We start from the raw sequence: 15,166 nt of genomic DNA on the forward strand, positions 1-15,166 counted from the left end.
ATCAACTACCAGAAAGAGTAAATACTGTTTAAATTTGATTTTTAAAGTTCATTATGACTAAGGAAACTATCTTCTTGCTAGGTCTGTTTTTTAATAGAAAGGTTAGTACAACAATAAAATTTTATTTTAGAGCAGTTATGAATTCAGAGTTATAATAAGAGTTGAGTTGCGTTAAGAGTTGTTATAAAACTCCGCCCTGAGAAAAAAGTCAAACACACTTTGAAACGTCAACGTTATTTATAAATCATGCAACAAATAATGCCGCTGCAAACAGAATAGTGTTGAAACTTAATAATTAAAAATAAAAATATAATTAATTAATTTAATTATTCTACAGCTGGTTTATGATTTCGTTGTAATATAAACACAGCAAGTGAATTTGTTAATAAAACTTTCACAGCAAATCAACAAAACTCTACAAAAATGTGCGGACATAAAAAGTCAAGTACGGTTTTCGGTCAGTTGGTTAAAGTGCGCTGACTCTGAGCTTCAAATTTGACAGGACACGAGTTCGATTCTTGGTACTTACAGTCTCAAAAAATTATTTACGTATAATAAAATACAAAAATTATTTCCAAAACCATTGATGATGGGTGTTTGGAAATATTCGAAACAGCTGTATGGTCAGCTAAATATTCAATTAATTAAAATAATATAAAAATGAATTTTTGTTGTTATAGTTCACCACTGTTCGAAAAAACCTCTTTATAGAAAAATATATAAAAATAAAAACTAAATTACAACTTTTGATTCACATAATCCTTTTCAAAAAACAATGATAAAGTTTCGTTTACCTAATTGAATTTTGCTTGATCTTATAATTGTTTTGAGTGTTAATGGTTCGATGGGATTTTAAAGAAAAAATACACTTAAAAGCTGATATTCATCATAGAGAGGTGATGCTATCTACCAAGAAACCAATAATTAATAAGAATAAAAGATATAGCACTCCACTAAAATAATGAAAGACTATACTACTTGATGACACGACAAAACATTTTACATTTGAATTGGAAGGTATTGTCATGTATATACTATAGTTGATAGTGTATTCTCTAGATTTGGATTATCACTTGTTTCGATCTTTACAGAATTTTTTAGACCGCAAAGCCATTCCTTCAAATTGGAATTTCAAAAATGGTTTGGTTCAGTTTTCTTGTCAGTAGAGATCAGAAGTTCAATAAACATAAAGCTAATCTGCAGTCAGAGAGGTGACAAGATATTGAACTAAAATAAAGAGTATGTAAGTTAGTTCAAATTAGTCTGTCTGGTTGCAATCCACGCATAAACTTATAGATACCTAGTTCTATCAAATGGAGTTTAAGGAGTGCTTGCAACTCTATTTCTCAGACAGATCCACCAAGCATTTTTTAAAATGTTAGACAATTAGACTGGACAATAATGGTATATGAGTCTAGAGTCTACTCCATTTGTGCAGCTTCAGTACATACGTATCAGTCATGGAGAATATATAATTCAATAACATATTTGTACACTACAATCACCATTCTTCATTTTCACCAAAAAATAAATTATTTTCCGAATATAGTTATTTTCGCCATAGTTATATTCCAGGTCAAAATTTTAAATAATTTTCTTGTGACTTACAATTCACTATTTTGCATTCATTGTGATATGCACAGATTATCTCTAGGATCTAAGGAGATGTATCTCTAAGATAATGAAATGTCCTGACTAAATAGGATTTATGTATATAATTAGCATAAATTTTAAATTGTGGACGTTATTGTAATAATATATCAAGAATACGGAAATATAGCGAAACTAGATTAACGAAAGTCTATTTTACCTATTCCTATATTTATTTAATATAAGAAGCAATTTATAATATTACAATAAATTTAGTAGAATTCCTTCTAAATCAAATCTCATCCGCAGTGTAGTTTGAACAAAATGTATGGGTAAATACAAAGTTTATATCTTTTTATCCAGTTGCAGCCTTAAGTGGTGTGGAAACCAAAGAATGTTTAAAAAATTTTTTTTGAAGGACTGACTACAATTACTTTTAAATAGAAGTATTATCTCCTCATATATTTTAGTCATCGTTGGCATTAAAATTTATAGTAGAAAGTAACATGAATAGTACTCTACTTTATATAATAGAAAAAATATGGTTCCAAGATTTCAAGTTAAACCGAATAATTCTAAAATAATGGTTCATTATTAAAGGAACTTATTTTTTAGTGAAAATAGTTTTAGAAGTTCTAGTTACTCACACATTTGAAAAAATTTCTCAACATATGCCTAATATATATATTCAACTTAAATTTTTATATATATATATTCAACTTAAATTTATATATATATATATTCAACTTACATAAATTTCATATATTTCAAAAGGGTGTTAATACAAACAGTGACACTTATACTCGGTAATATCTATTGCTCATTGGGATTATTTGAAAATATATATTTATTTTATTATCTTAAATAACCTATGAATTGCTGTGTCATAAACTCAAAAGTGTAATTTATAAGTTCATATTGTCGATATACACCTAAGCAATAATGAAGATATGGGTTTAGATGTGTTTAATCATTTGTTTTCGATATATTTAACAAAATATAATCTACATATGATACAATTGATAAAGTTGCGTACTGTATTGAAATCTTATTGGGTTTGTTGTAGTCAGTCATAAGAAGTATTTTGAACCACATTTATTTAAAAAGTTAAAAATTACAATTAATACACTATTTAAATATTAGAACCATTTTTAGAACCATAACAGGCAGCATTTTGTAAAAAAACTAAATACACAATATTGAAATAATTTTACTAATATTATTTTTATATATAATAATTAATAAATAAAAATTCTTTGATTGAATTTTTTTAAAACGTTTGGTTTAATCTGACTTAATTGTTTGTGGCTTGTTTATATTTTCAATTCAATTATTTTAATTAACGTTAAGTTTTTAATATTATTTAAACAATTCTCTAATTATATTTAAGCTTCGCGATTTCTTACTGATGCCATTGGTAGTTCAAATAGACTAACTCTCAGCTCCGTTTTTGTTGCTTTAAGTATACTATAAGTTGCATACGACGAACTTTGTAGTTATTTATTTTTCTTTTGGTACAAAGACAATTTTTCTTGATTTCAAAACGGACCACTTATGTCTCTTAATGTAATAGGATATAGCGACTAAGAAAGTCATTATGCCAATAACTTTAACCAATAACCTTTTGCGGTCATCATGCTCTGGTTCAGAAGTCCACTTAAGGAAAGTGGCTACATCTTTAGCCAATTGACTGGCAGTTGGTGGTGTGCCATCCTCGTACTCAATTACCTAATAGATCATATAAACTTGTAATATTACTTTTGCGGTTGAAAAAAAAAAAATTTAAAAATACCTCATTGTAAAGTACTTGTGCCATTGAAATGGCACCACCTGGGAAGTATGGATTGAAATACTGTCCCTCTCTCAATATAACGCCAGCTGGCGCATCACAGTAGCCGGTCAACAGAGAAAATATATAATCTTCTCCGCCTTTACGACCAGATACAATGTAACTTAAATCCGGTGGATAAGCACCATTGTTGGCAGCACGTGCAGCTTCCTCGTTGGGATATGGCGAGGGGAAATAATCTGACAATTTGCCAGGACGGTCAAAGTAATTACCGCTATCATCAGGGCCATCTTTTACCTATAACGATTATAACCGTTGTATAAATACCAAATATATACATAACTACATGCTATAGATAAATACCATAATTTGCTCAGCTTCCGCTTTAGCTTCGCTCTCAGTATGCGTAAAGCCAACTAAATTGCGATATGCAATAAAGCGCATTGAATGGCAGGCAGCACACACCTGTTTATAGACCTCATACCCTCTCCGTACGCTACATAAAAATATACGTGAATTATGCATTAGAATAATTTTCACATATAAGTATGTATATACATACCTTTGATGGTCAAGTGAAGAAAATGCTCCATTGTGACTCCATGGCATCGCTGGCGGATGCACTTCAGTTCCCGATGCCTCCACAGACTGTTCTAACGCAAAGACAAGTGCACCCACACCACCAGTGAGGATACCAAGCGATGCTAAAAGCTGTTAAAAATATAATTTTATTATTAATGCAACTATTTATTAACAAACAAATGCTTTTGAATGAAGCATAACAAATTTTAACTAAATTGATTTAAGGTTATGTTACTTCTTCAGCTGCAATTACGAAATAAATCAACAGCAGCAAACACTTTTTTTTAACGACCGGTGGCATTCAACTTACCTTCTTTTGGCCATTCGTCCAGTTTTTAGTTGTAGACAGTTTATTTGCCTAAAAATAGATAATAATAACGTTTAGAAAACCCAAATTAATTAAAAATTGAATGAGGTAATAGCATTTTACTTCGAGGAAATTTTACTGGCAGGTTACATAATTGTTTGATAAAGTTTTCACTATTAACGAAAATTTTGTTTATAAATGGTACAATAAGCACTAAAAACCGTTAGAACAGTGATAGCACTCATTATTGTTGTTATTATTGTTTTAATACATAGTTTTGGAAAGGATTTTGGAACATTTTCAATGTTACATGCTTGTGAACAACGAATTTCAGTTTTCGAAATTGACAATTTCTGCTTGGTGAAAAATTTTTATTTGTTGGTTGTGCAGTTTATTACCTGCTGTAAATTAATTGAAGATGCTGATTTTAATAATTTGGAGCTACAAAATCTTCCTAACGACGCCGCCATGCTGGCCAGAATTGGGTACAACACGACTTTTTGTGGGATGAAAAAAATTCGAAACTGATCAAAGTGACTTAAGGCACACACACACACGAGAAACAGCAGCAATTGTATATGCAAAAATCTCTTTGTGGTTGTTGCATTTTTGACATTTTCTCATGTTCGAAAATTAGGTAATGTTTATAGATGTCGCTGTTTTCGTCTTCACAAATAAAAACAATTGCGTCAATAGAAACAAATTTAATTCTTAAAATGTAATGTTTACATAAATTAGTTATTATTTATAATAAAATGCAATTATATATTTATAAACAAAAAAGTTTTACGTTTCTGTATTGAATTCTTTCATGTCAAATGCAACTTAAACAGTGTTCAACTGCTGTATTACCATCACAGCTAATAAAACACATACTAAATTAATAAGACTTATATTTCTTTCATTTATAAACAAAATTTTATATATATTTTTATCTGTGCTTGTGTTTAACTTTTGCTATTATTACTTTGCCATAAACCCAATCAAATACGTGTTTTCAAAAATAATATTCGAAAATAATTACAAAAATATTTTGTGCTGCCACACCGATTATTTTAGTAGACAAATATGTTTACAAATAACATATAAAGGCCGTGTGCGAGTTCGAGTATATGAGGTTAAGTAAATTGACATTTCCTGGGGATTTTTTGCACTGCACTTATGTACATATTTATTTATTGAATTTATTTATTATTTTCGTTAAGAGTTTTCAAATTTTTTTAATTTATTTATTAAAGATTGTATAAAATTATCATAATGGTAATACCTAATTAAATTAATTTTTTTTTATGTATAACATATTAATCCAAATGTTACAATTTGGAATATATGTACATTGAAAAATATACGTTGAGATTATCAGATGATCACAATCCGTTACTTTACAGTTTAAATGCATTCATAACTGTTCAATAAATTCGAATTAGGTTTTACTCACAAAAGTTTTTTACTTCTTAAGTTTTAGTTCTGCTAAATTCAAAAATTAGTCCAGCCATCCTTTAAAATCATATGAGCATTTCATTTACTAATAAATGTAAATAATTAAATGATTAAATTAAATATTTAATTAATTTAAATATATATGATAAAAATGCTAACCATTGCCCTTTTAATAATAAGCCTTTTCAGTGACTCGCCAGTATGGCAAAAAATGCATGATGACCTATATTCGCTACGTGAGACATTGGCATCACTGTGGCAATTTCTCAAGTGCTATGTTTTGGCAAATAGCAAAACTTGCATATAAAAATAAATAATTAATATAAATTAAAAATTAAAACAAATGCAGAATTAAAAGAATTAGTGAAAATGTTACAAATTTCAAAACAAAACACTGAAATTTTTTCTATTTCCCAATTTTTGAATTTTTGTTTACATATGATTGCAATAGTTCGCTTATTGCGTTGGTAACACTTTTTTTTTACTGACCGATGTGTTTGGCCAGCATACCTGTACTGGCCCACGTAGAGAAAATAGTGTTGTTGTTTTGCGTACATTTCCGCCAGTATAGGCCAGTTACTTGCTATTTTTTACCATACAATCTGACACTTAAATTTCAACACGTCGTGTGAATAGTTATTTTTGCTTTTTGATTTCAGATATCAGATGTAATTTTAGCTGTCGTTTATAATTTCAGCTGTCAATTGTTGTTGCTTTCAATACAACAACATATGGCTTCCCAATGCAATTATGGCTTTCCATAATTTCGATGTACTGTAAAAAACAAGTTTTGATAATTAAATAATTTTTAAATAATATAATAATCATAAATTTTAATATGACCTAATGAAAAAATACTACTACTACACTACTACTATTGATACAAAATTTTTAGTACTATTTGCATAAAAGCTTACATTTTAGGTATTAAAAGCTTAGTAGGCAATACTTTTTTATTTAAAAACAAAAAAAGTAGAAAACGTCAGTTCAGTTGACAGATTAGTCAGCAGGCTAAGCCAAATGTTTTTTAAATATTTTGTGTGAAACTTTTTGACTTTTTATGTGTTTCGACAGCTTTTGTGTTTTAAATTAAGAAATAGTAAGAAATGTGCTAATTTGAAGTTAAACAAATTTAAATTTTAAGGCTTTACTGCATTCTTCATCGCGGAATAATGCATTTCTTGAACTGCGGCACTTAGTGAAATTGTGAAATGGAAAAAATTGTTAATTAGTGCAAGTCAAGAATCAAAATTAATTTAAAATTCAAGCAACAGATTTTGTGATTGTTATTTTTAATGTAATATTGAAATGGGTAATAAAACAAACGCGCTAAGTGACACTGTCGATAATGATGAAAACCCGCAAGACCAAGCGATAGACAAAGACATAGGTGGGTCACCGGAATCGCCTGGCGAGAAAAAGAAGTTGGATGATGCCACCAAATCAGTAAAAAATGAGTCAGAAGGTGAGATTTATGCATTTTTAATTAAAATCAAATCATGTTACCATCGCGGTGCGAGGGTAACGAGAGTTCGCTACTTCTTGTTCTAATATTCATTCGTTGTAGTTTTTATTTTTGCATCAGTGATTTTACCAGTTTTGGTTCTTAACACGTATAGTAAATGTTTTAATTTTTATTTTGTATGTAATTAATATGCATTTGCCAAATTATTAAATATTATTTAATAATATTATTTTTGAGTTTATTATAGAAATGCATGTTTTGCAAAAATAAATATAAACTATTTTAAGCATGTGTTATTCATTATAGTATTTTATCATAAAAATTTTGCGGTCAGTAATTAAAATAACCCTTCTTGTTATTTTTTCTCTAATTACTAAGGTCGTGTGCGAGTTAGGCTAAGTTGATGCTAAACCAAATGGGAGATTTTTTGGGATTTTTTGCACTGCACACATTTAGCCATTTATCAACACGTATCGACACATCACTACATTATCGGCTCATCTTAGAATTTCCCTCATTTAGAACGCAACTTAGCCTAACTCGCACACGTCCTAAGTATACATTATATTTAAGATACTTTTGTTTATTTTAAGATACTTTCCTCAAAAAGTTAGAAACTGTAAGAGCCGGGTAAAAAAATGAATGTATATTATATATACTATTATAAGAATATAATCACTGATTTTTTGAGGTGTACTTGACATGCACTTAAATGTTAACTTCCATTCCAAGGTTGGGATTAAAGCACTTTGAACAGTGGAGGAAAATAAACGCTTAGCTTATAAGTTCACATCCTGCGATACACGGATAACGGATTTAGTACCTCTTGAAGGCTTTTATTTAAATTATTGAGATCTAGATAGCGGAATATTATTAGATTTAGCTTTAGCTTTAAATTGCAACCAGATTAGAACAAATCTAAAGTTCTAAATTTTTCTGAACTTTCTTCAAAACTAGCACAATAAATCTCTAAATATAAGATTTGCGGTGATTCATAATCCCTTCTTATAGTAAGAAGAAATGTATCAAAAACCGAATGTGATAAAATATATAGAAAACAAAAATGTGAGACTGTTTACGGCTCACCTTATAAAAAACTCTAGATAAGAACTTGTAAGAAAGGACTTTACTTTGTTAGACGTAATCAAAAAGGTCTGAGCATGTAAATTCAAAAATTGTAAAGTTAGTAATGATTCTGTGTATATAAATGGTAGAATCGTTTTCTTTTTTTATATTAAAAAAATTTCTATATATATTTTATAAGTTTATACTACTAACATAAAGTCAGGAATTAGTGTATATATTAGATTACTTAAATGAATCACAAAATTTGTTGTTTTGTGGAAAAGCAAACAATTCTCAAGCAATTGGTGAACAAACCAAATGCTTAAAGACTTAGAACCAATTAGTGGAAAAAAATTTGCTAGCTAAATACTGTTTACTATATACTGTAGCGATTTCTTTTCTATATTATGCAAAAGCAAATGTGGACTGTTATACATAAAAACGTGCATATATCCACAATTAATTCGATAGGGTTTGTTTGGAACCCGTACGAAAAAAAGGACGACCCAAAATATCATGGAGAAGAACATTACACATCGAGATTTTAGCAACGTGGAAATCGTGGAATGAAATAAGACCTATCGCAAACAATCGGACAACATGAAAATGCGTAACTGAGGTCCTTTGTTTCACAAAGAGATAAAGGGATTAAAAAGTCCTAAAAACTCCTCAGTGGTCTTATCAAATCTTAAACCAAGCTAAATGATTTTTAACTTGGGTCCACGACCATGGCCATATTAGGTTATCCCACTAGGAGATGTAAAGCAGAAGGTTGTTATGAATTAATTTGCAATATATGTTTGGCCTCAAAAAATATATTGGCGGTCTTTATAATAAAGCGCTTTCATAGTATTCGACAATAATGTCCTTGTTATAGTAGTTGTCGATGTATTCAGACTATCAAAACAAAGATCGACGGGAATTTTACTAGATTATGCTTTAATTATATTTCCATCTGTGTGGCATATGAACCTGATTAACTGTTTCATTGGAAACTTTCTGAAGGCTTTGCTTTGTTTCTTACATTGTCAATTCAAGTTCGTTTGGCTGGTTCTAGCTGAGGCCAGGCGTATGTCCCAAAGTTACGAGTCTGTTCAGACAATCAACTGCAGTTGAGCCGTCTCAATAGATATACAGAAAGCAGTCCTGCTTTCAAGGTATCCAGAGGAATCACAATAACTTAATTTAAATACTGCAGCCGTAGTTGATAAATACCATCTAGATATATGTAGATAGATATGTCTGGATGATATCTATTATACTATCTATTAGCAATTGAATCAAAAAAAAAATTGATTTGATTTTAAACTTTAAATAACGTTGATGTTAAGTTTTCAAAGTCTTCCTTTTTGGTATATAGTTCAGAACTATTTTATTTTTTAAGAGTTAGATTATAGTTTTAAGTATCCGATTTAGTTAGAAATACTCTCGTATAAAAAGAAATTAATTTGTGCTTATAAAGGCGGTACCAAATTGCCTATAATATTTCCTTCATATATATGATCCACTAATATTAAATTTTATTAATTTTTGTTATCATCTTGCGGTTGTATTTAAATGTTTAACGTGAATAACATATATAAAAAATGTTTAATGTGATAAATATGTAATAAACATTTTTCAGTTATATTTTATTTTTTTTTGTGATAATTACAGTAAAAAACATATATTAAAAATAATTTTTATTTAAATACAAACACATAAAAACACACTATAAGGTTTGTAGTTTTATGTTTATTTTTTCATTTAGAGCAATATTATTCATTAACAAATATGTCTTCACTTGTGTTTCATAAAAATTAATCTGATAAGAAAACAATCAATATCCAATTTATTTAATTTTTTTTCAGCTTCCAACAGAGAAATACAGATATCAACAGATTGCATGTTGTTGCAGGATTTAAACGTAAAAACCACGCCCATTGTGCTAAAACGATTTATGGATCACATGAAAGATAAGGACTACACAAATCAAGAACTATTTTTTATTTTGGCATATATTGTGGCTCTGGAATGTGGATTTGTCACAGAAGAAGAATATGAAAGGTGCAAGAACTCATTACAACATAATTCAACTGTATCGTCATACCACTCCAAAAACGTGTTAACAATATCACGCCTATCACCAACATATTCATTTGTACCAAACAAATGCTTCTTTCAGATGAATTTGTACAGTATTTTTGGTGTTGATACGAAAAGTGGTTGCGGCAGAGCACTTCTTTCATCTTTCAATGGATATACAACTGGGGAATTTATGATATTAACAGTCAGTCCTGATCATGCCATCAAATCAGAAGGGTACAGCATTTGTTTGTCTGTGGAACGTTACGTTATGAATTGTAGCAGAGACAGACCCATATTTAATAGGTTTGCTCGACTTGAAGAGTTTGCAACCACATTGCGAGATAAACTGTTCGTACCTATTCGAAATGGGCAGATACAATTATTGGAGTTGTGTTGCCATCCATCAATATTAGGACTGCCTAATGAGATCTATGCTGATATAATTAAACATTTCTCAGATCGAGAGTTACGATATTTGGCAAAGAGTAACAAACATTTAGGTAATATTGTTAATGACTACAAGAAGAGAAAACAAAAGAAGAAGAATGTCTGTATATTAACTAAAAAAGAGAGCAGTGAAAGCAGTAATCTTTATGCAGATGATGATTATACGTAGTATAAAACTAATATGCGTACTGTAGGGTATTTTACACAACTCACTTAGCGATTCGAATTAAAAATTTTAAAACTCTTTACAAATGTTTCTATAATGTGAACTTCTCCATTTTGAATAAAATAGTGTGATTTATTTTCTATGTGATTATAATTATTTTATATTATATTTTTTGTAAATTATATACGCTTATGTATTATAAGCTTGCTTTCAATTAAATTAGGAAACCTCTTAAAATTGTTGTAAAAATACTCAATGTTAAAATGACATATAAGGAAAGGGTAATAAAATTCTCCATATAAATAAAAATGAAATCCGTAATATTGACTTTTTATTATTTTACTATTTTATAAGATGAATAACACATTAATAAATTGATTAAAGTTTTCGATACGTTTTCAATATTTGTTAATATGTGAGCTCTACAATATGGTACAATAAGTCCTGATAAAAGAAATAGTTGAAGGTTATTTTATAATATTAACATTATATATATATATAAAACACTTTGTTACTAAATTATAAATTAAAAATTTTTTTAAAATAAATTTTAACAAAAATAATATAAAAAATAATACTAGAATAAATAAGTTAACTTATCAAGAACTTATCAACTTGAAATCCTTAATCAGAGAAACAAAACTTTGAAGGTGTATTAGCATACATTTTAATACAATGAGAAATATTCGAAATTCATTCGACATTGGTGAATTATATATTATGTTAATATAACTTCAATCATTTTATGGATTATCAAAGTAAAAACTTCTTATTTCATCGAGAAACTAGTGCTCATAACAGTATCTTTGGCATATATATGGTCAAGTTAGAAACTCTAATATTTTAGAAATTCTAGAAACCTCTAGAAAGTTAATATTCTCTCGATAGGGAACCAATGGAATCGATGCGCAGGCCTATTAACTAAGTAAAGACAAGTCAGCTCTGAATTTATATTGTTATAAAACACATTTGTTGCTATAAATTTATGGTATCGTTAAAAGGTAAGTAGCATTGGCACGTTAACCCAGAATCATGATAGATTCTGGATTCTAGAAATTCTTGGAATAATAAAAAATATATCATATATACTAAAAAGTAGGTCAATAGCTCTCTGTCTTATTTTTACTAATATGTTCTATATGAAAATAATATAATTTGAAGACAGTTTATTAATATTTTCAATATTATATAGATGAAAAAAAAAATATATATAGTACATCTAGGATACAATTTTTTTAAAGGCAATAGAAAGGAAGAAGTTCAGCGAACTCATCTACATATATATTGAATATTATGTATTCATTTATTTTTAATAAATTTTAAATTTATTTTATGTATAATTTTTTAATATATTATTTTTAGTTGTATTATTTATATATTTTTTGATTATAAGATGTTTCAGATGTTCCTTTAACTCCTACCTCTGAGGTTGTTGATTTGACAGAGAGTGATATACTAGGTGAGTACTGAGTGAATAAAACTTCTGCTTATTTATTTATTTATGTGAGGGTGCCTATTTCGCTATAATTGTTTTATAAATTTCTTAAAAAAAAAAATAAAATAAAATCAATTAAAATAATTATAATGTCTTCATATATGTATGTAAATGTATTGTTTTCAATTAAAATAGTCACCAGGTGAATTAAAACAATTTGAATAAATTGGTATGTAAAATTAAATAAATATATTTAACATATACTAAAATATGTTACATATATCAGAGATTATTCATATTAATCACTTACTACAATATTACTAAAAATACTTTTATAAATAATAAAGAAATATCAGTTCTTCTCGTTGAGATTTGAACTAAACCGATATATGTTAAAGGTCTGTTATCAAGAGGCTTTAGAATAATTTTTTAGAGCTAAATTCAAAAATGATGGCAAAAAGAAATTCAGCTTATACAGCTTAAAAAAAGAGTGGAAGACATATAGACAAGCAGACCAGTTAAATATCGCTACATCGCTTTATATTCTGTTGTTGATGAAGAGTATATAGAGTGGCCCAATTGAATTGAGCTGGTCAGCATTATGTCTTTAAGACAAATCTAATTTAATTAAATCAAAAGAAAAAAATGAAAAATTGAAAACAATTAAATTTAATTTATTCTTCAATGTATGTATTTATTTTTAATTTTCTTCAGAGTGAATTATGGCGCTAAGTCAATCAAGAAATACATCGCGCCCGATAAGACTTTTGAACTCAACTAATTGGGTTGCGTTCATATTATGTGTTCATATTGTAAATTATTGAATTAGTAAAGAAGTTGTTAAAAATTTTGAACTATACTTTATTTTTGAAACAGTCGAAGTCGGTGCAAATTATTTCATTAATATTAGGATTGAACTATATAAAATAAAGAATACTATAAAATAGAATAAAATAAGCATAGAACGTTATAGTGAAGCGTAGCATTGTGGTCTTAATGGATTTTATGAAGAGTAAGTTGTCTCTAAAGTAAACAGAAATATTTTTCTCCATTCCATAAGGGCTATCCTACTTACCACTATCTAATCTTAGAGCAATCAGTCTCCACACGGGGAGGTACGCAGATCTTAGATCAATCACTGAATGATTATGAAATTTATGAGTGGTATACAATTTAGTCAATGAGATGGGTGGGACCCTGTAGTACCCACAGCTATCAAAGAGTAAAAGTGCCTAGTTGCGCTGACTCGAAAAAAAAGGATCAAAAAAAGGATCCATAAGGGCTAAATTATTTTCCATCAACGAGCAGGTACTTATTGAGGCCGTCAATATTTCCCGCAGGTTAGTTAGCTGAACGAAAGCACGTTGATAAAAACATTAACACTTGACTTGAACAAAACTATTTTCCCTTCTGATACTCTTAAAGGAACCAGTGAAAGGCAAGCCACACCAACTATTGTTCACAATATTGTGTTATTTTTCCGCAGCTATTTGGGATTTCACACAAAGTTATGTAGATTTGATTAGTCTACTTTCGGTATCTTTACAAGGTAAATGAAGAAACAGTCTCGTAGGTATTGTAACTGTTTCGTCTGCAATCGGAGGCAAATACAGATAGTGTTGAATATATTTTATTTTCTATTCGTAATGGTAGTTTCTACACACCCAGCAAAGCACTTATACAATGTTTAGTTAGTACCTCAAAAAGCACACGAGCTGTAGATTTGCTGAACCGCAAATGATTTTTCATTTTTCTTCTATATAATGGCCATAGCGACCTAGAAGCTTTATAGTCTGTGTGGTTAGTGTGATTAGTTTCTAACTTTTTGTTATCGTAGTGGTGAATTCATCTAGGCTCCTAAATATTTTTAGCATTGGGGTTGTTTTTAATGATAATGCGCTCTGAGCTATTTATTTTGGATTATATTTATATCGAAGCTTATTTTTGGCTATATTATCTGCTAGTTTCTTTCATCTTTCGATGTTCTTATCCGTATATATCCAACAGAGAGAGACCTTGTGATATTTAATGCGCATTCCCTAGAGATCTTACAGTCTATATTACTATTACATATTAACATTGGGGTTTGATCGATATCGCAGTAATGAATTCATTTACCCTGTGAGTTACTCAAAATACCGGGTTTGCATTGAAGTTTCAAGAGTATCTTTTGGCCAACTCATCTATAAGTCGTTACCTTCGATATCCCCATGTCCGGGAATCTAACAATAAGAATCTTTATGAACTTATTGGTTCATAAGTTCATTGATATCACAGTGATTAATTCATTTACATTGTTACATACTTAAACCATCGGGGTTTGCATTGAAGTTTCGACTTCATTTATATCCATTCGAAAGTATCTTTTGGCGAATTCATCTACAAGTCGTTACCTTCGATAACCCCATGTCCAAGAATCTAACAAAGAGAATCCTTATGGTTTTATTGGTTCATAATTTTATCGATATCGCAGTGATGAATTAATTTACGTTGTGAGATACTTAAACCATCGAGGTTTGCATTGAAGTGTCGATCTCATTTATATGAATTCAAGAGTATCTTTTGAACAACTCATTAACAAGTCGTTACTTTCAATATCCCCATATCCGGGAACCAGAGTCTTTATGGTACTTTCTTCATTTGACTGTTCTGGATTTAATTGCTTTGATTGCTGCCTAACTTAATACAAAGATAGTGATATTCGAATGTCATAGTGTACTGACTTGTATGAGCTTGACTGTTTTTTCGATCGCGTTTATCCCAGTTTAAAACAATGTTAGGTAGCTAGCAATTTTAGCTTTGTGTTAACGATT

The 15,166-nt window shown here is 29.1% G+C and overlaps 2 protein-coding genes and 1 pseudogene across 2 annotated transcripts; 1 reads left to right on the forward strand and 2 right to left on the reverse strand.

The window, feature by feature from the left end:
* LOC119672722 overlaps positions 1-15,166 on the reverse strand; it is a 510,988-nt pseudogene that overhangs the window by 4,931 nt on the left and 490,891 nt on the right.
* LOC119672717 (cytochrome c1, heme protein, mitochondrial-like) lies at positions 2,847-4,837 on the reverse strand. The gene is made up of 6 exons (XM_038083833.1): positions 4,667-4,837; positions 4,272-4,319; positions 3,942-4,090; positions 3,743-3,875; positions 3,383-3,676; positions 2,847-3,318 (listed from the first exon to the last, which is right to left on the reverse strand). Exons 1-6 carry the CDS (start codon positions 4,736-4,738, stop codon positions 3,091-3,093), a joined length of 924 nt encoding a protein of 307 aa, XP_037939761.1. The 5' UTR covers positions 4,739-4,837; the 3' UTR covers positions 2,847-3,090.
* Positions 6,703-11,227, forward strand: LOC119672710 (protein nutcracker-like). Its single transcript, XM_038083826.1, has 2 exons — positions 6,703-7,173; positions 10,089-11,227. The coding sequence occupies exons 1-2, from the start codon at positions 7,017-7,019 to the stop codon at positions 10,919-10,921; spliced, it is 990 nt and encodes a 329-aa protein (XP_037939754.1). The 5' UTR covers positions 6,703-7,016; the 3' UTR covers positions 10,922-11,227.

This window comes from Teleopsis dalmanni, chromosome 1 (genome assembly GCF_002237135.1).
Source record: "Teleopsis dalmanni isolate 2A chromosome 1, ASM223713v2, whole genome shotgun sequence".
In the NCBI taxonomy this organism is placed as follows: Eukaryota; Metazoa; Arthropoda; class Insecta; order Diptera; family Diopsidae; genus Teleopsis; species Teleopsis dalmanni.

Bases quoted from the DNA above. Each gene is read 5' to 3' on its own strand.
- LOC119672717 (XM_038083833.1), bottom strand. From the start codon at position 4,738: ATGGCGGCGTCGTTAGGAAGATTTTGTAGCTCCAAATTATTAAAATCA. The intron at 4,091-4,271 runs GTAAGTTGAATG...TATTTTTAACAG, and splicing joins GGACGAATGGCCAAAAGAAG to CTTTTAGCATCGCTTGGTAT. The intron at 3,677-3,742 runs GTATTTATCTAT...TAATCGTTATAG, and splicing joins CGGAAGCTGAGCAAATTATG to GTAAAAGATGGCCCTGATGA.
- LOC119672710 (XM_038083826.1), top strand. From the start codon at position 7,017: ATGGGTAATAAAACAAACGCGCTAAGTGACACTGTCGATAATGATGAA. The intron at 7,174-10,088 runs GTGAGATTTATG...ATTTTTTTTCAG, and splicing joins AGTAAAAAATGAGTCAGAAG to CTTCCAACAGAGAAATACAG.